General features: G+C 44.4%; 1 protein-coding gene across 2 annotated transcripts in view; it reads right to left on the bottom strand.

Moving 5' to 3' along the window:
• The window catches only part of reps2 (RALBP1 associated Eps domain containing 2), a 282,650-nt gene that overhangs the window by 142,134 nt on the left and 118,555 nt on the right, over positions 1-21,961 (bottom strand). For both annotated transcript variants that reach the window (XM_070893049.1, XM_070893050.1), the window contains exon 3: positions 3,034-3,185. In XM_070893049.1, coding sequence (XP_070749150.1) covers positions 3,034-3,185 — 152 coding nt within the window. The remainder of the gene's footprint in view (positions 1-3,033; positions 3,186-21,961) is intronic.

Below are 21,961 nucleotides of genomic sequence, written 5' to 3'. Positions count from 1 at the left end.
GGAGGGAGGGGAAGGAGAGAAGAGGGAGGGAGGGAAGGAGAGAGGAGGGAGGGAGGGAAGGAGAGAGGAGGGAGGGAGGGAAGGAGAGAGGAGGGAGGGAGGGAAGGAGAGAGGAGGGAGGGAGGGAGGGAAGGAAGGAGAGAGGAAGGAGGGAGGGAGGGAAGGAGAGAGGAGGGAAGGAGGGAAGGAAGGGGCGAGGAGGGAGGGAAGGAAGGGGAGAGGAGGGAGGGGGGACGGGAGACGGGAGAGAAGGAGGCTGAATGGCCAGGCCCAAGACCTCGGGCTGGATTTACAGGTAGGTGGCGTCGGGTCTTGCGCGGGGGGGGGGGTGGGGGGGCGGTGTCGCGGAGGTGGGGGGGGGGGGGGAGGAGAGAGAGAGTCGCGGAGATCCGGGGGGGGGGGGGGGGGGCGGAGGTCGGGTCCGGTCGGGGGGGAGGAGCCTTATCCACGCAGCCCCAGTGAGGCCATTCGGCCAGGGCTAAGGGCTGCGTGCTTCAGGCCCCTCCCACAGTTTTGGGCGCCTGGAGCTACTGCATATGCGCACCCACTGTAGCGCGCATGTGCAAAGATCCCGGCACTGTTTTCAGCGCAGGGGCCTGGCTCCGCCCCCTATAGCTCGAGCTGCGCCGCGCCCGGCTCCAGAGGATCTGCAGGGAGCCGGAGAATAGGTACGTTTTTTTTAGGCGCACTTACTGGCGCGAAAAACGGGCGTCCAGGTCCGGGCTGCGCCGTTTTAGGCGCGGCACGAAACTTGGGCCCAATATGTCCAAGCAAGTGAGACCATATTTTGTTTTTCAAACCAATTTTGCTGTGTCCTCAGCCAATCAGCAATTCTTGCTCAGTTCTTGTTCCTATCTATCTGGGAGCATGCAGCAGATAAATATATAGGACACATAACCAGAATAAGGGTCAGTGACACTGTACATTTTATACCTTCAGCAGTTTCGCTGCCTGTTAAATGTCAACGCAAGAAAAATCACGGATGAGATACAGTGTTCAAGGCTTCAGCCCTCTACTAAATTACATCCCAAATTAAGGAATCTTATTTTATATTTAGTAATTCCAGTGCTTTCACCTCTATTAATCTGCTTGGTAAGTTATTCCAAACACTTCTCGCTCTGAGTAGTCGAGTTTTTTCCTGATATCAGTTCAGAATTTACTTCTCATCAATTTCTACTCATGTTCTCGGACCCTACTTTCTTGGCATATTTTGAAATAATGATCTAGATGCGTTATACCTAACTCTAATGAGGTCCCATTCCCAATTGTGAAGGCGACTATTGCATTATTTTCTGTAGCCTACGACTTCTCACTCATAAACCTATTTTGAAAATATTTTTGAATGTAGAAGGTGCAAGATGCATCACAGCTACTCTGCCACCCTTCAAAGCTTTAACCTGCAATTCAAGTCTATTCTTCGGAAATAAAATATATTTTTGATTAGTAAGACCAAAAACATTTATTTTAAAAAATTGCATTTTAAGTAGGCTGGAATAAAGGTTACTGGTGATATTTAGTAAGGTTCTCATATTACAAAAACTGCACTGGTTCTCACAGACTATATATAAATATATTTCACAAATGTATTAGCACAGTTCTACTGCGTTTCAAAGATGAATCAGTGCCATTATTGGTCGAAATTGGATTTCTAAAGTACACTACACGAGGGCTGATTCAGATGCATGGCAGTATAACATGAAATCAGAACCGCTGCTAATCATCTTTCACCCTATCCCTGGCTACAGGGCCATTAGGAGTCAACCAGGTTGGTGTAGGAGTTACATATAGGCAAGACTGCGCAAGGACAGCAGGTTTCCGATATTCTATAAGTATTTACAAATTCTATCCATGCGCAAGTTTGAATATAACCTGATTTCCAGTAGGTTTGCTTTCGGGTTTCTGGGACCTGGTGTGGTTGTGCTGACTAGCATCGTCCCATCCTGAGCCAGGTGGCAGACATGGCAGGGGCCTAGGGACTACGGCATTGTGGGAAGGTATATTGGGCTTGGAGGGAGTGCAGAGATGATTCATCAGAATGACACCGGGGCTAAAAGGGTCAAATTATGAGGACAAGTTGCATAGACGAGGCTCGTATTCCCTGACGTATAAAAGATTAAGAGGTGATCTAATTGAGGTGTTTAAGATGATTAAAGGATTTAATAGGATAGATTGAGAGAAACCATTTCCGCTGGTGGGGGGAGTCCAGAATAAGGGGGTATAACTTTAAAATTAGAGCTAGGGCAATCAGGGGTGATGTCAGAAAACACTTCTTCACACAAAGGGTAGTGGAAATCTGGAACTCTCTCCTAAAAAGTTGCTGAGGCTAGAGGTCAATTGAAAATGTCAAAATTGAGATTGATCAGGTAACTCTACTTTTCTTGAGGCCTGGTGGTTTTAATTTTAAAATTCTGTAGCCTGCTCTCATCATTTCCCCTGAGGCTCCCCCACCCCACCCGCAAAAAGATTGTACGCCATTCCCTGGGCTCCTCCCACTGTGCCGTGGTGCCAAGACCCCTGCCATGCCTGTCACCTGGCTCAGGATGGGACAATGCTAAACAGCACAACCACACTCCAAGTTCCAAATACCCAAAGGCAAATCCACTGGAGATCAGGTTATATTCAAAGTTACGCATGGGTAGAATTTGTGGGTACTTTCTTATGGAATATCCTTTAGGGAAAGAAACCTGCTGTCCTTACCCAGTCTTGCCTATATGTAACTCCCAAATTGCCCTCAGATCAGCCATGATCTTATTGAATGGCGGAGTAGGCTCGAGGGACCAAGTGGCCTACTCCTGCTCCTATTTCTTATGTTCTTATGTGAAGTGGCCTAGCAAGTCATTCAATTGTATCAGGGCAGTTAGGGATAGGTAATAAATGGTAGCCTTACCAGCGATGCCCACACCCTGAGAATTATGGTTTTTTTTTTAAAATGACAAGATCTTGAAAGCATTTATTCGATTGAAGAAATTTGGATGCACTTTGTAAATGTATTGATGGTAACTTGTCTTTGTGTTCACAGGCTTGAACTCTTACCGTTTTTCCTGTTACACTGTCTGTGCCTCTGGGGGAGCTCACTAATGAGACTGCATGAGTCAGTTGTCCATGGGTTTCTGCACTTTGGGAAATGTTACCATATTGTCCCTCGCTGTCACTCTTCAATGTGAGGAACTGAGGAAGAGGCAATTCTGAATAGATTTTAAAAAGACAAAAATCAAAAATTTAGTTGATGAAAACAATATTTCTGACATACCAAAATCTAACAGTTACAGGACTTTGATGAGTTTATAATCCAGAGAACATTTCAAATTGACAGTTTTGTTTTATCCTATTATCTTTGCTAATTTGAGTTGATACGCACCTCTCTCCTCCACACCACCTCCTCCCCAACCCCTCGCCCTCTCCACACCCCTCACTCCTCATCATCATCCTCCCCCCTCCCCACCCCCACCCCACAGCCACTTTACAGTGGAAGGCTGATCTCCATAACAACCATCATTGCGGCTTATACAACAAGGAGATGGTCTTGGCCAGGTGCCTCAGGTTCTCATCAACTGTGCTGCTCAAGTACAGTCAATCCTCTCCAACTAAGGGCTGATGAATCTGAAAGTTATTCAAAGTAAGGATTTGACCTCTTTATCCTCAAGCCAGAGTTTCAACACTCTGTTGCTAGATCCATGAAGCCATCTTGCGGGGGCCGGGGTGGGCACGGGGGGAAATAGACCTGTAAATTAATGCATAGCAAAGCAGTAGTGAATTACATCTGTTAGCAGAGTGATTGGATGCAATTCTAAAGATGGCAAATTGAAAATCTCAGCCTTGATATTGGAGGGAGTCATTTAAGGCCAGATACTTCCTTATAGAGGAAAAACAAGCGGAGAGCAAATAACCCGCATGCACCTCCTGGTGGCTGGTGCAAGGAAAGCGTTGGCAGTTAGATGGGAGCAAGTCACCTATTTACCCTGGTCACTGAGCAAAACGGGGTGCATCAAGAACAGATTTAATTTTACACATAGTAAGCTCACAAGCTAATCAGTTGGAAGCATCAGATAGAAACAAGATACTTTCCAATAAAGGGGGGAGGGAGGGAGGGAGGGAAAAGAGAGAGAGAGCGAGAGAGCGAGAGAGAGAGAGAGAGAGAGAAAGTTGAACTGCATACTGAAAATAGAAAAAATATAGCAGCACATACAAAATAAATGGTAAGAGTAAACATTGGTATCAGTATCTATTAGAAATCATAGACAATGGTGAATTACAGCACAGAATTGCTCATTTTAAAATTCAATTTTACTTCATGACAAAATAATTATTTTAGCTTCCATTGTATCTCAATGGTTTTAATAGTATTTCCCATAATCAGACCACCTCCTCTGCCATCTGGAAGCTGTGCCTGATCAATAGCGGAGATTTATACTCTGAGGATTAACACTACCCAACTTGGGTTGAATGTGTTTTATGCTATGCTATCAGACACTTTGAATTATTAGCCATTAAATACAAACCAGAATTTTAAAGTTACTTACAGGTTTATTTACAAATAAATAGTGATGGGAAGCAGAAAAGTTCAACAAGTACTAAAAGTAAATCTATCTGAACATACAAATACAGCAAAAGTTTGGAATGGGTCAACATAGGAACTGGTGACAACCATTCAGCCTCTGGAGCTTGTTTTGCCATTCAATTAGATCATGGCTGATTTACCTCAACTCCATTTATCCCACCTTTGCTCCATATTCCTTGGTACCTGTGGTAAGAATTACCTCTAAAAAGAGATAATCATTGCTAATGATTCACTAAACAAATGTTAAGTCCTGACAAGGCAAATGCAACAGATTTTTGATGTTTGCTATCACTCCAAGTATTGTGCACTGTAGCAGAGCAAGAAACTGACTCCTTCGACTTATCACGCAACAGAATTAAAGGAATTCCTAAAATTTTTGAAACTCATAATAAATCAAACTCAAAAAAAAATTATACAAAAGAACCGTCTTCTCCTTATAACAGTCTGTTTCAGTCGCGTTCCAATGTTATATGTTTGCAACCTCTTGATTTGCAGATAAATGTAACCAATCAAATTGCAAAACAAATCTATATTTGAATATACAATTGACCAGGTTGCAAGAATGACACGATTCATACTACATTAATCAGGAAATGTCTATGAAGCTCCAACCACACTACAATCCCTTTCACTGATCTGTTCTTCAATTAAAAGGAGCAAGCATCCACATATTTCTCATGTTTGCCAAATTAACAGCCTTTGTTATCAATCATCTCCAAATCGTGAAGTTCGACAATATAAAAAGCAATTTTATCACTCAAAACTGTTTCTCACATTTTTCAAATAGTAAAATATCTGATACAAACAGTTTTATTTCAGTGTCATGAATGCCTTGCCAATTGGTTCACATCCAACAGTCAAAAATACTTTATAGCTCATAGGTAGTATTCTTTTGTTGGAAACAGGCATAGGTAAATACAGATCCAGTAGACGTACTCGAGTCCTGTGTTAAAGGAATGGATTATCAGGCGTAAACATGAATGGTTTTAAAGTAGTTAAGAATGAATTTGAAAGATATCTAGGAGCGTAAAGACAACCGAACACTCAATGTCCAACTGCTGCTTGGGGCAGGGCAGGGCGGGCGGGGCAGAGAATGGGGAGATAATCTACCTGCATGTATGTTTTTCAGGAAGAAAAAAAACAAAAGTAATCTCTACGTTCCATTTCCTGTCAGATTTTCTTATTCTTCCTCATCCATAACTTGAATGCTCTCTCCAAAAATAATTCCTAGCAAAAGATCAGTATATTAGTCATCAATTGTAAAAGAATATAGAGTACCAACATGCAACCTTACCACCAGTAATTGTTTAATCCTGAACACAAATGACTTAAAATCTTATGGGTATGGAGAGTCCACAGTACAAATATTATACCGGTTTATCATAACTGCCGATGCAGAATATCTACAAAGCTTAAAGCCATTCCAAGGAACAAGAATCGGAAGGGCTAATAAGAACAGGAGCAGGCCATACGGCCCCTCGAGCCTGCTCCACCATTCAATATCATGGCTAATCTGAGCATGGACTTGGGTCCACTTCCCTGCCCGCTCCCCATAACCCCTTATCGTTTAAGAAACTGTCTATTTCTGTCTTAAATTTATTCAATGTCCCAGCTTCCACAGCTCTTTGAGGCAGCAAATTCCAGATTTACAGCCCTCAGAAGAAATTTCTCCTCATCTCTTTTAAATGGGCGGCCCCTTATTCTAAGATCATGCTCTCGAGTTCTAGTCTCCCACATCAGTGGAAACATTCTCTCTGAATCCACCTAGTCAAGCCCCCTCATAATCTTATACGTTTCGATAAGATCACCTCTCATTCTTCTGAATTCCAATGAGTAGAGGCCCAACCTACTCAATCTTTCCTCATAAGTCAACCTCCTCATCCCCGGAATCAACCTAGTGAATCTTCTCTGAACTCCAAAGCAAGTATATCCTTTCGTAAATATGGAAAACAAAACTGCACGCAGTATTCCAGGTGTGGCCTCACCAATACCCTGTATAGCTGTAGCAAGACTTCCCTGCTTTTATACTCCATCCCCTTTGCAATAAAAGCCAAGATACCATTGGCCTTCCTGATCACTTGCTGTACCTGCATACTATCCTTTTGTGTTTCACGTACAAGTACCCCAGGTCCCGCTGTACTGCGGCACTTTGCAATCTTTCTCCATTTAAATAATAACTTGCTCTTTGATTTTTTTCTACCAAAGTGCATGACCTCACACTTTCCAACATTATACTCCACAAATTTTTGCCCACTCACTTAGCCTGTCTATGCCCTTTTATAGATTTTTTGTGCCCTCCTCAGACATTGCTTTTCCTCCCATCTTTGTATAGTCAGCAAACTTGGCTACATTACACTCAGTCCCTTCTTCCAAGTCGTTAATATAGATTATAAATAGTTGGGATCCCAGCACTGATCCCTGCGGCACCCTACTAGTTACTGGTTGCTAAGCAGGGAATGAACCATTTATCCTGACTCTCTGTTCTATTTAGCGAATCCTCTATCTATGCTAATATATTACCCCTAACCCCATGAACTTTTATCTTGTGCAGTAATCTTTTATGTGGCACCTTGTCAAATGCCTCCTGGAAGTCAAAATATACCACATAGAAACGAGAAACATAGAAAATAGGTGGAGTAGGCCATTCGGCCCTTCGAGCCTGCACCACCATTCAATATGATCATGGCTGATCATGCAACTTCAGTACCCCATTCCTGCTTTCTCTCCATACCCCTTGATTCCTTTAGCCGTAAGGGCCACATCTAACTCCCCTTTGAATATATCTAACGAACTGGCCTCAACAACTTTCTGTGGTCGAGAATTCCACAGGTTCACAATTATCTGAGTGAAGAAGTTTCTCCTCATCTCGGTCCTAAATGGTTTACCCCTTATCCTTAGACTGTGACCCCTGGTTCTGGACTTCCCCAACATCGGGAACATTCTTCCTGTATCTAACCTGTCCAATCCCGTCAGAATTTTATATATTTCTATGAAATCCCCTCTCATGCTTCTAAATTCCAGTGACTATAAGCCTAGTCAATCCAGGCTTTCTTCATATGCCAGTTCTACCATCGCTGCACTCCCTCAATAGCAAGAATGTCCTTCCTCAGATTAGGAGACCTAAACTGTACACAATATTCAAGGTGTGGCCTCTCCAAGGCCCTGTACAACTGCAATAAGACCTCCCTGCTCCTACACTCAAATCCCTTCGCTATGAAGGCCAGCATGCCATTTGCTTTCTTTCCTGCCTGCTGTACCTGCATGCCTACCTTCAATGACTGATGTACCATGTCACCCAGGTCTCGTTGCACCTCCCCTTTTACTAATCTGTCACCATTCAAATAATAATCTGCCTTCCTGTTTTTGCCACCAAAGTGGATAACCTCACACTTATCCACATTATATTGCATCTGCTATGCCTTTGCCCATTCACCTAACCTATCCAAGTCCCCCTGCAGCCTCTTAGCATCCTCCTTGCACTGCCACCCAGCTTAGTGTCATCTGCAAATTTGGAGATATTACATTCAATTCCTTCGTCTAAATCATTAATGTATATTGTAAAGAGCTGGGGTCCCAGCACTGAACTCTGCGGCACCCCACTAGTCACTGCCTGCCATTCTGAAAAGGACCCGTTTATTTCCACTCTCTGCTTCCTGTCTGCCAATCAGTTCTCTATCCACGTCAATGCATTACCCCCAGTAAAATGTGCCTTAATTTTGCACACCAACTCTTGTGTGGGACCTTGTCAAAAGCCTTTGAAAGTCCAAATACACCACATCCACTGGTTCTCCTTTATCCACTCTACTAGTTACATCCTCAAAAAATTCTAGAAGATTTGTCAAGCATGATTTCCCTTTCATAAATCTATGCTGACTTGGACCGATCCTGTCACTGCTTTCCAAATGCGCTGCCAATACATCTTTAATAATTGATTCCAGTATTTTCCCCACCACCAGTGTCAGGCTAACCGGTCTATAATTCCCTGTTTTCTCTCTCCCTCCTTTCTTAAAAAGTGGGGTTACATTAGCTACTCTCCAATCCATAGGAACTGTTTCCCCTTTATCCACCATGTTCGTTACATCCTCAAAAGAACTCCAGCAAATTTGTCAAACATGACTTCCCCTTCATAAATCCATGCTGACTCTGCCTGACCGAATTTTGCTTTTTCAAATGTCCTGCTACTGCTTTTTTAATGATGGACTCCAACATCTTCCCAACCGTAGATGTTAGGCTAACTGGTCTATAGTTTCCTGCTTTTTGTCTGCCTCTTTTTTTTTTAAATAGGGGCATTACATTTGCAGTTTTCCAATCTGCTGGGACCTCCCCAGAATCCTGGAAATTTTGGTAAATTACAACCAATGCATCCACAATCCCTGCCGCTACTTCTCTTAAGACCCTAGGATACAAGCCATCAGGTCCAGGGGATGTATCTGCCTTTAGTCCCATTATCTTACTGAGTACCACCTCCTTAGTGATTGTGATTGTGTTAAGTTCCTCCCCCCCTATAGCCCCTTGACTATCCACTGTTGGGATATTGTTAGTGTCCTCTACCGTAAAGACTGATACAAAATATTTGTTCAGAGTTTCTGCCATCTCCGTGTTCCCCATTACTAATTCCACGGTCTCGTCTTCTAAGGGACCAACATTTACTTTAGCCACTCTTCCGTTTTATATACTTATAGAAACTCTTGCTATCTGTTTTTATATTTTGTGCTAGTTTACTTTCATAGTCTATCTTCCCTTTCTTAATCATTTTTAGTCGTTCTTTGCTGGCTTTTAAAAGCTACCAATCTTCTGTCCTCACATTAGTTTTAGCCACTTTGTATGTCCTTGCTATTAAATTGGATATTATATTTTTCTTGAGCTGTGAAATATCTCCTTAAATGTATACCACTGTTCATCAACCATTCTACACTTTAATCTATGTTTCCAGTCCACTTTACCCAATTCTGCCCTCATACTTTCATAGCCTCCTTTAGTTAAGCTTAGTACGCTGGTTAGAGATCCAACTTTCTCACCGTCCATCTGAATTTGAAATTCAATCATGCTATGATCACTCATTCCAAGGGGAGCCTTTACTAGGAGATTGTTTATTAATCCTGTCTCATTACACAGGACCAGATGTAAGATAGCCTGCCCCCTGGTTGGTTCCGTTACATACTGCTCAAGGAACCCGTCCCTTATGCACTCTATTAACTCCTCCTCGAGGCTACCTTGACCAATTTGATTTGTCCAATCAATATGGAGGTTAAAATCACCCATGATTATTGCTGTTCCCTTTTTACAAGCCCCCACTATTTCCTGGTTTATGCTCCGTCCAACAGAGTTGCTACTGTTAATGGGCCTAAAGACTACACCCACCAGTGATTTTTCCCCCTATTATTCCTTACCTTCCCCCAAACTGTTTCAACACCCTTATCATTTGAGCCAATATCGTTTCTTACTATTGCAGTGATTCCATCCTTTATCAATAGAGCTACCCCACCTCCTTTTCCTTTCTGTCTGTCCTTCCGGATTGTCAAGTACCCCTGAATATTTAAATCCCAGTCCTGGTCACTTAGCAACCATGTCTCTGTAATGGTTATCATACCCATTTGTCTCAATTTGTGCCGTCAACTCATCTATTTTGTTACAAATGCTACGTGCATTTATACAAAGTGCCTTTAAGTGCCTTTTTTTCTGCTTGTTTCTTCTCTCCTTCAAACTCACTTTCTTTATTTTTGCTTTCTAATTCCAGCTTTACTCCCCTCCCTACTGAATCTATTTTCAGGTTCCCATCCCCCTGCCAAGCTAGTTTAAACCCTCCCCAACAGTACTAGCAAACCCCCCCCATGAGGATATTGGTCCCGGCTCTGTTGAGGTGCAACCCGTCCGGCTTGTACAGCTCCCACCTCCCACCTCCCCCAGAAGCAGTCCCAATGCCTCAGGAAACTAAAGCCCTCCCCGCCTGCACCATCTCTTCAACCACGTATTCATCTGCTTGATCCTCCGATTTCTGTACTCACTAGCTCGTGGCATTGGGAGTAATCCGGAGATTACTACCTTTGAGGTCCTGCTTTTTAATCTCTCTCCCAGCTCCCTAAACTCTGCCTGCAGGACCTCATCCCTCTTCCTACCTGTCATTGGTACTGATATGGACCACGACCTCTGGCTGTTCACCTTCTCCCCAGAGAATGCCCTGCAGCCGCTCAGTGACATCCTTGACCCTGGCACCAGGGAGGCAACATATCATCCTGGAGTCACATCTGCGGCCGCAGAAACACCTGTCTGCTCCCCTGACTAATGAATCCCCTACCACTATAGCGCTTCCATTCTTTTTCTTCCCCCTCCTCCCCGTGCAGCTGAGCCACCCGTGGTGACATGGACTTGGCTCTGGCTGCACTCCCCAGAGCCATTGTCCCCACCAGCACTAAGAACCGAGTATCGGTTGGAGAGCAAGATGGACTCAGGGACTGCTGCACTACCTGCCTAGTCCTCCTCTTCTGTCCAGGAGTCATAGGGCTGCGCGAAGCATCTGGGGCTTCTCACATGCCACAGGATGTGCAAACCACGGGACTGAGCTGCTCTGCCATCCCTCTAGTTACACTCGCAACTAATCGAGTAGAACTAAATTCTAAACCTTAGCACAACACACCCACCCGCTATTCAGCAAACAGCTGATTTAATTAACTTGCTCTCCTTAGATAATAAAGACCACATATTTACTGGCAGATCCTACTTACAACAATGCCAAAGGTTTCCTACTGAAAAGCAAACGAAGAAGAAAAATACTCACCAATCCACCAGCCAATCATTTACCTGCTTAGCTGTGACGTCACACTTCGATTTTGATTTTTTTAAAAAACTATTTTCCTTGCACCAGCTGGTTCCTCCGACTGCCGCACCCTTTTTATGGGCCTCAACATCCCGCTCATTATATTAACATTATATTGTTGGCTATTCCGATGACTCAGTGGCTAAATCCACCACATTGTGTAGGGTAAGGTTTTGCTTGGGTCAATGTGTGCCAATGTGAGTTCTCACAGATCCTGGAACATTTGGTGAGAGCAACCAGTGTGCCCAAGTCCCTAACTCAAGACTGCTGAATTTGTCTCAGGTACAAGTTGGGAAATCTTTATAAATATACCAGGCACGGTGCCATCTGTACAAAATATTTATAAAATAGGCTGCAGGACACTCTGAAAAGGGAGGGTGAACAGCCAGTTGTCGTGGTGCATGTTGATACCAACGATATAGGTAAAAAAAGGGATGAGGTCCTACGACACGAATTTAAGGAGCTAGCAGCTAAATTAAAACGTAGGACCTCAAAAGTAGTAATCTCGGGATTGCTACCAGTGCCACGTGCTAGTCAGAGTAGGAATCGCAGGATAGCTCAGATGAATACGTGGCTTGAGCAGTGGTGCAGCAGGGAGGGATTCAAATTCCTGGGCCATTGGAACCGGTTCTGGGAGAGGTGGGACCAGTACAAACCGGACGGTCTGCACCTGGGCAGGACCGGAACCAATGTTTGCTAGTGCTGTTGGGGAGGAGTTAAAGGAATATGGCAGGGGGATGGGAATCAATGCAGGGAGACAGAGGGAAACAAAATGGAGACAAAAGTAAAAGACAGAAAGGAGATGAGTAAAAGTGGAGGCAGAGAAACCCAAGGCAAAAAACAAAAAGGGCCACTGTACAGCAAAATTCTAAAGGGTCAAAGTGTAATAAAAAGGCAAGCATGAAAGCTCGGTGCCTCAATGCGAGGAGTATTCGGAACCCAGGAGAAGGCGCTGAGCTAGTTAGAGTAGGTGAGAGCTCAGATGAACAGGACCCCAAGAAAGAATGCAAAAGGCAGGAGGCAACAGAGCAGAGTAGCACTGGGGTAAGTGTAAACCACAATGTGATAGGAAGGGACAATATGTATGAATATAAAGGGGCTGCAGGAGGGGTCAAAACTAAAAATCATGGTTTAAAAACTAGAATTAAAACACTCTACCTAAACGCACGCAGCATTCGAAATAAAGTAAATGAGTCGACGGCACAAATCATTACAAATGGGTATGATTTGGTGGCCATTACAGAAACGTGGTTGCAGGGTGGCCAAGACTGGGAATTAAACATACAGGGGTATCTGATAATTCGGAAAGATAGACAAGAAGGGAAAGGAGGTGGGGTAGCTCTGTTAATAAAGGATGATATCAGGGCAGTTGAGAGAGATGATATTGGCTCTAATGAAAAAAATGTTGAATCATTATGGGTGGAGATTAGAGATAGTAAGGGGAAAAAGTCACTGGTGGGCGTAGTTTATAGGCCCCCAAATAATAACTTCACGGTGGGGCGGGCAATAATCAAGGGAATAATGGAGGCATGTGAAAAAGGAACAGGCAGTAATCATGGGGGATTTTAACATATATATCGATTGGTCAAATCAAATCGCACGGGGTAGCCTTGAGGAGGAATTCATAGAATGCATACGGGATTGTTTCTTAGAACAGTATGTTACAGAATCTACAAGGGAACAAGCTATCTTAAATCTGGTCCTGTGTAATGAGACAGTAATAATAAAAGATCCTCTCGGTATGAGTGATCACAGTATGGTTGAATTTGTAATACAGATTGAGGGTGAGGAAGTAGTGTCTCAAACGAGCGTACTATGCTTAAACAAAGGGGACTACAGTGGGATAAGGGCAGAGTTAGCTAAAGTAGACTGGAAACACAGACTAAACGGTGGCACAATTGAGGAACAGTGGAGGACTTTTAAGGAGCACTTTCATTGTGCTCAACAAAAATATATTCCAGTGAAAAAGGGCGGTTAGAGAAGGGATAACCAGCCGTGGATAACCAAGAAAATAAAGGAGAGTATCAAATTAAAAACCAATGCGTATAAGGTGGCCAAGGTTAGTGGGAAACTAGAAGATTGTGAAAATTTTAAACGACAGCAAAGAATGACTAAGAAAGCAATAAAGAAAGGAAAGATAGATTACGAAAGTAAACTTGCGCAAAACATAAAAACAGATAGTAAAAGCTTTTACCGATATATAAAACGGAGAAGAGTGACTAAAGTAAATGTTAGTCCCTTAGAAGATGAGAAGGGGGATTTAATAATGGGAAATGTGGAAATGGCAGAGACCTTAAACAATTATTTTGCTTCGGTCTTCACAGCGGAAGACACAAAAACCATGCCAAAAATTGCTGGTCACGGGAATGTGGGAAGGGAGGACCTTGAGACAATCACTATCACTAGGGGGGTAGTGCTGGACAGGCTGATGGGACTCAAGGTAGACAAGTCCCCTGGTCCTGATGAAATGCATCCTCGGGTATTAAAAGAGATGGCGGAAGTTATAGCAGATGCATTCGTTATAATCTACCAAAATTCTCTGGACTCTGAGGAGGTACCAGCGGATTGGAAAGCAGCTAATGTAACGCCTCTGTTTAAAAAAGGGGGCAGGCAAAAGGCAGGTAACTATAGGCCGCTTAGTTTAACATCTGTAGTGGGGAAAATGCTTGAAGCTATCATTAAGGAAGAAATAGCTGGACATCTAGATAGGAATAGTGCAATCAAGCAGACGCAACATAAATTCATGAAGGGGAAACCATGTTTAACTAATTTACTGGAATTCTTTGATATAACGAGCATGGTGGATAGAGGTGTACCGATGGATGTGGTGTTTTTAGATTTCCAAAAGGCATTCGATAAGGTGCCACACAAAAGGTTACTGCAGAAGATAAAAGTACGCGGAGTCAGAGGAAATGTATTAGCATGGATAGAGAATTGGCTAGCTAACAGAAAACAGAGAGTCGGGATAAATGGGTCCTTTTCGGGTTGGAAATCGGTGGTTAGTGGTGTGCCACAGGGTTCGGTGCTCGGACCACAACTGTTTACAATATACATAGGTGACCTGGAAGAGGGGACAGAGTGTAGTGTAACAAAATTTGCAGATGACACAAAGATTAGTGGGAAAGCGGGTTGCGTAGAGGACAGAGAGAGGCTGCAAAGAGATTTAGATAGGTTAAGCGAATGGGCTAAGGTTTGGCAGATGGAATACAATGTTGGAAAATGTGAGGTCATCCACCTTGGTGAAAAAAAACAGTAAAAGGGAATATTATTTGAATGGGGAGAAATTACAACATGCTGCGTTGCAGAGGGACCTGGGGGTCCTTGTGCATGAAACTCTTTTTGGAGTTCACCTGCAAAACATAAAACATTAAACGGTGCCACCCGACCTGGGTGACACTCCAGACATTTACAAGGCCCTTTTTTTTTTCCCCCCTTTTTTTTTGTGTTTTTCTTTTTTTGGTTTTTTTTTTTGGGGCACTAAAATCACAATTTTCCCCAGTGCCCCCTATAAAAGGGAAGGGGGACACTAAAAGCACCGGCAATTAAAACAAATTAAACTTAAAAACGTAAAATCAAATTAAAATTTGGTTGCCGGGCGTGATGATGCACTCCAGTCCCTCCGGTGCCCACCTCTCGCGGAAGGCCGCGAGCGTACCGGTGGACACCGCGTGCTCCATCTCCAAGGACACCCTGGACCGATGTAAGAGCGGAAGAGAGGCAGGCAGTCAGGTTGAACGACCCCCTCGACCGCCCGCTGCCTGGACCGGCTGATGGCACCCTTGGCCGTGCCCAGGAGTAGTCCTACGAGGAGGCCTTCGGACCTACCCGCTCCCCTCCGCACAGGGTGCCCAAAGATCAGGAGAGTGGGACTGAAGTGCAGCCAGAATTTCAGGAGCAGCCCCTTCAAATAATGGAACAGGGGCTGCAACCTCGTGCACTCAATAAAAACATGGAACACGGACTCCTCCAGACCGCAGAAATTGCAGGCGGCCTGGGAGTCTGTGAACCGGCTTAAAAATTTGTTGCACGGCACTGCTCCGTGCACCACCCTCCAGGCCAAGTCCCCGATGAATAGTGGGAGGACCCCTGCGTAGAGTGCCCTCCATCGGGGACCCCCGCCTCCTCCGGACGGCAAGATGGTACGCCATGGCGTGTCCGGACGGCCGGCGAGGATGGCAAAGTTGAGGGTGTGCAGGAGCAGCCCGTACAGGAAACCCCTCCGCGCGGAACTGAAAGGCACGGAGGGGATTTCCCTGAGGCGGCTCAAGTTGTGAGGCGCCGGCCCCCGAGGGAGGTTCCGGGGTTTGGCGCCGATGAGGAATTCCATCCGGACGGGGGTCAGTTCGGACGGGATCTCCCCACGTGCTTGAGCCTCCTCGATGAACCTAACGGAGTCAGGGCCCAGAGCTGTTTTTAGCTCCTTGTGCATGAATCCCCAAAAAAAAGTTAGTTTGCAGGTGCAGCAGGTAATCAGGAAGGCGAATGGAATATTGGCCTTCATTGCGAGAGGGATGGAGTACAAAAGCAGGGAGGTCCTGCTGCAACTGTACAGGGTATTGGTGAGGCCGCACGTGGAGTACTGCGTGCAGTTTTGGTCACCTTACTTAAGGAAGGATATACTAGCTTTGGAGAGGGTACAGAGACGATTCACTAGGCTGATTTCGGAGATGAGGGGGTTACATTATGATGATAGATTGAGTAGACTGGGTCTTTACTCGTTGGAGTTCAGAAGGATGAAGGGAGATCTTATAGAAACATTTAAAATAATAAAAGGGATAGACAAGATAGAGGCAGAGAGGTTGTTTCCACTGGTTGGGGAGACAAGAACTAGGGGGCACAGCCTCAAAATACGGGGGAGCCAATTTAAAACCGAGTTGAAAAGGAATTTCTTCTCCCAGAGGGTTGTGAATCTGTGGAATTCTCTGCCCAAGGAAGCAGTTGAGGCGAGCTCATTGAATGTATTCAAATCACAGATAGATAGATTTTTAACCAATATGGGAATTAGGGGTTATGGGGAGTGGGCGGGTAAGTGGAGCGGAGTCCACGGCCAGATCAGCCATGATCTTGTTGAATGGCGGAGCAGGCTCGAGGGGCTAGATGGCCTACTCCTGTTCCTAATTCTTATGTTCTTATGTTCTTAATTCAAAGTTTACATGTTCTAAATCCACCACACACAAAGTACTGAGCAAATATGTCGTCTCCAGCTGCAGTAGAACCACAAAGAATACAATGTATCATTACAATCTGTAATGTACTTGCTTCATGGGGTCTTTTAAGAATTCATAGCAACACACTGCTAGTAAAAACTAGTTGATTTATTAACAAAGGTTTATCACACTACACATTACCAGTTCGTCCAATAGGCTCACAACCGCATGCCCCATTGTGGATCCTCTAAACCCAACTGACTGGGGGTTTATTGAGTTTTGAGATCACAACCATGTGTTTTTAAACTGCCCTGCTTTGTGGAAACTTAAATATCTTCATTCTGGGTGGCAGCAAAATATATTTACAACATGCAGGTTTTTGGAGTGCCTACGTAGACATTAGAAATTTAATGAGGCAACTGAGACATGCATTTCAGACATCTTTTCCATCTTAACTCCCATCCACCAACCGCCTTACTCAATGCTGTAAAACATGGAGCAGAATTAAAACCTTTATTTCGCAAATGGAAACTCTCTGTGCGATGATATTTAAGCTTCCCGAGAAACAGCATTAAGGAGCTAGCGTTTCTGTAGCCTTGGTCCAAACATGGACAAAAGAGCTTAATTCCAGGGGTGAGGTGAGAGTAACTGCCCTTGACATCAAGGCAGCATTTGACCGAGTGTGGCATCAAGAAGCCCTAGTAAAACTGAAATCAATGGTTGGAGTCATGCCTAGCAACAAGGAAGATGGTTGCGCTGGTTGGAGGTCATTCATCATAGGCCCAGGACATTGCTGCAGGACTTCCTCAGGGCAGTGTTCTTGGCCTAATCATCTTCAGCTGCTTCATCAATGACCTTCCCTTCATCATAGGGTTAGAAGTGAGGATGTTCACTTTTGACTGCATAGTGTTCAGTGCCATTCGCAAATCCTCAGATAATGGAGGAGTCCATGCCCACATGCAGCAAGACCTGGATGACATTCAGGCTTGGGCTGATAAATGGCAAGTAACATTCGCACCACACAAGTGCCAGGCAATGACTATCTCCAACAAGCGAGATTCTAATCACCGACCCTTGACATTCAACGACAGTACCATCGCCGAATCCCCCACCATCAACATACTACTTACTGGGGGTCACCATTGACCAGAAACATAACTGGACCAGCCACATAAATACTGTGGCAACAAGAACAGGTCAGAGAATGGGTATTCTGCGGTGAGTGTCTCACCTCCCGACTCCACAAAGCCTTTCCACCAAGGCACAAGTCAGGAGTGTGATGTCTCCATTTGCCTGGATGAGTGCAGCTCCAACAACACTCAAGAAGCTCAATACCATCCAGGACAAGACAACCCACTTGATTGGCAGCCCAACCACCACCTTAAACATTCACTCCCTCCATCACCAAAGTACCGTGGCTGCAGTGTGCAGCAACTCACCAAGGCTTCTTCGGCAGCACCTCCATGCCCACGACCTCTACAAACTAGAAGGACAAGGGCAGTAGGCACCTGCGAACACTATCACCTCCAAGTCACACACCATCCTGACTTGGAAGTATATCGCCGTTCCTTCATTGTCGCTGGGTCAAAATCCTGGAACTCCCTCCCTAGCAGCACAGTGGGAGTACCTTCACCACACAGACTGCAGTGGTTCAATGCGGTGGCTCACCACCACCTCCTGAAGGGCAATTAGGGATGGGCAATAAATGCTGGCCTTGCCAGCAACACTAACATCCCAGGAACGAATAAATAAAAAAACAGGGGCTCCAGATGAAGGAATGGGTACACCCATTTGTGCTGGGGATCGCCTCCAAAAATTATATAAAAGGCTAGATAACTTGCCTCTGCTTTGTATGAGGAGGAGAGAGAGCAAAAGACACACACCAATTTGGAAAAGGAAGGCTGCAAGTGAGAAAAAAATACTCACATGTATTAACGCCTTTCACGACCACCAGACTTCTCAAAGTGCTTTACAGCCAATTAAGTACTTTTGGAGTGTAGTCACTGCTGTAATGTGGGAAATGCGGTGGCCAATTTACGCACAACAAGCTCCCACAAACAGCAATTGATCATGACCAAATAATCTGTTTTTGTTATGTTGATTAAGGGATAAATATTGTTGAGGACACTGCTCTTCTTTGAAATAATGCCATAGGATCTTTTACGTTCACCTGAGAGGGCAGACGGGCCTCGGTTTAACATCTCATCCGAAAGATGGCGCCTCCAACAGTGAAGCTCTCCCTCAGCGCTACACTGGAGTGTTAGCTTGGATTTGTGCGCTCAAGTCAGTTTTTAAAATAGGGTGGTGAAAGGTTTAAGCAATCTCAGGAAGTCAGCAATCCTGGGCGAACAGTTAGAAGAGATTGTGTTCAACTCAAGTATGATGACCCACTAACGTGCTTTTTCTTTTGTATTATACTGTATAAATTGTATGGATTAAACTAAATGAATCCAATCATAACTGTTGCTCTGAAGGTTCACTTGCTGTGAAATAAGGCAGCTTAATTATTTGTATCAAATCTCACCTCACCAAGTGCTTGCTTGGTCTGCCTTTGGAGAGATTGAGGAAGTGCACATGCAAAAGTCTTGCAAGAGAAGTGATTATCCTGCTTTGGTCACAAGGGGGCACTATTGTTACAGCCCTGGGTCATTCTCTTGTCCAAGTGGATAGAGGGCATTGTGAGTAAACTTCCATAAAACCAAGGCACTCAGATTGCTTATGGGTGTAAATGACATCACTGAACCACAGAAGACATCTGCAGCAGAATGTATAACAGTGTGAAAGTATGTGAATGAGAATTAAAGAGTGGACTCCTGTCCAGTTTTTTTGGGTCCGTATGATTGAGGGCACTGTAATGCAGCATTTGAAAATAAAATACAACAAAACACCAAGGGGCCAATATTGCCCGCCTCCTTAAGGTCCTCTTAGAGGCGGTAATGGTGCGGAGAGGTCTCATCAACCAGGAGCAGACAGATCGGCCGACCCATCCAAAATTGCCCCCGGGGCCAGGAGCGGTGAGAACGGGTTTCGGCGCCGTCCGTTTTGCCGCCCCGTTGGGCATGTGCCAACCCTACACTGACCGGCGGCGACCCCTTTCCGCCCCGCGAGGGGAACTGCCCCATGGGAAATTACCCCGCGGCCGGTCGGTGTCACTGACAGCTTTCCCCAGCGGGAAGCTGTGTGTGGCTGGGCGTCATGTCCGCCCTTAAAAGGGGAGGGCGCACTGCAGGCGTTTCCATTTTATTTTAATTGTCGACCAGCTCGGAGGTCGGCCCGACAATGATGGCCACGGGTTCTCCAACAGGCAGCCTGGCAACTGCTCTTGGGTATCGGGCCACTGGCCTGGCCAAAATCCTCCCTGGTGGCACAGTGGGCCTAACTAAACCCATGCAGAGCTCGCAGCGGCCCTCCCCTTTAATTGAAGAGGAGGGATATTGTGACACGTCAGGGCATTGTGCTGACATCAGCACGCGCTGATGACACATATTGGTGAATGACCCACTCCCCCAAGTGCTTCTGTCCCACAGCCAACCCAAACACCGCCCGGAGATTACATTTAAAAAAATTAAGTCCTCAATATCGGCCAAAATAACCAGAACACTTGAATGTCAAAAGTCAGGTTACAGGAAGACATGGAAATTCAGATTATCAAATGTTCATTGCATTGGAGTGAGCGGTTTTGTAAGTGACTGCTAATGTGGCATGCTCGAGTTTTATTCCAAGTAAAAATCTTTGTTGCTAAAGAGTTACCACGTCAACGGGGCTGTCCAATACTTTAAATAAGAAAACAAAATCAGAATTACATTACGGAGACAAAAACAATGCATATACGTTCAATTTCTGAATGATGAAAGCCTTATAATCCTTTTTTGGTAACCAGCAGCAATTCTTCCTCAGAGATCTTGTGGTTAAGGTCAGTAGTTAATGACAATACCAGACAGGCTTTTCTGTTTGTTTCCACAGGCATATGAACAAAAGCTTATCTAGGAAGGGAAGGATAGACATTCTCAAAGGTTTGGGAAGCTGGGACCAACCACAAAGTGATGAAAATACAAGAGTCAAAATAATGTAGAAAAATAATGGTCAGAAGCCCTAAAAATGTAACAGCTACTGACGCAGTAGGCTTCTGGAAGAAAATGTTCTCTAGGGTTTTACACCACTGTACAGGCAACTCTAAAATTAAATCAGAACTCTCCGCAAATACTCAGTAGGTCAGGCAGCATTTGTGGAGAGACCAGATGAGATAACATATCTTGGTCAAAACTGTCCTGGCAAAAGGTCCACACCTGGAATGTTAACTCCACAGATACTGACTGACCAGCTTTTTCCATTTTTGTTTCACCATCCTGAAATCTTCAGCTTTTTTACTTTTTTTATTTGAGTAAGAATTAGCATTTTATGCAGAATTTTTTTCATGGATTTCTTATGGTGTAAATGTTCCTACTACCGTGAATGTTTCAGCTGGGAAACACAAATTAAAAGGTTGGGGAAATGCCCCCTGTGCAACAACCCAAACCACCAAATGGTTTGTTTTTGTTGAATTCACATTTCTAGCTCTTACACATTCTGGTTAAAACTTAACCAACTTAACATTCAGCCACAGCATCAGGTGCCACAAACACAAATATGCCCCCCACTTCAGTTAATATACGAGTCAACCTCTCATGGCATTGCTCACAGACACAAAAATAAGTCTCTCTCTCACACTTTCTCGTAACCGTCTCCCTGCTGGTTGTTTGCCGCCCTTTGTCTTTCACCACGTTCCTTTTTCTCTCTGTACCTCAGACACTTTCTCATTCTGTTCCATTTATCGGTTACTTTATCTCGCTCTTTCTATTTTTCTTTCCCTTGCTTTTTTCTCTCTTTTTCTCCATGCCTTTTCTTCCTTCCATCTCCTTTCACTTATCTACGCCAACCGTGTTGTGTACGCGTAAATAACTGACAAACTGAGCCAGGGGAAAAGTAACTTTACTGTGCTTTTATACAACCCAAAATGGTGTCGCCAAACCAACATGAGTACAGCCACTGTGAATAGCTCCCGCAGGGTCCTAATGCCCGTCCGGTGAGCTGTAACAAATAAATAAGAGTATGAACACAATAAACTGCACTCTCTGTACGCCTACGATAACAGCAGAAATGATCTTACATGGAGAAAAGACAAATATACATACAAATGTATTTCAACAGCTCCACAGTTAATTGTTTGTTTTTGAAAATACTTCCTTTCTGCACCAAAATATCCAATGTTTGCTATCTAAAGGAATTCCTTTTGTTTCATTTTTCACACTCAAGTACAGGTATGTAGGAATCTAATTGTTAAGTCAAGAAGGACTTGCAGCAGAAATCACGCACATTACGAGGTCTCGTGGTCCCCAATACTGGGAAGAGCTGTAACAGGCATCGGAAAATAAAAATAAAGTTGTGCCAAAGCTTTTGGCCAGG

Source organism: Pristiophorus japonicus, chromosome 11 (assembly GCF_044704955.1).
Source record: "Pristiophorus japonicus isolate sPriJap1 chromosome 11, sPriJap1.hap1, whole genome shotgun sequence".
NCBI lineage: Eukaryota > Metazoa > Chordata > Chondrichthyes > Pristiophoridae > Pristiophorus > Pristiophorus japonicus.
This window is presented reverse-complemented; position numbering and strand designations above follow the sequence as displayed.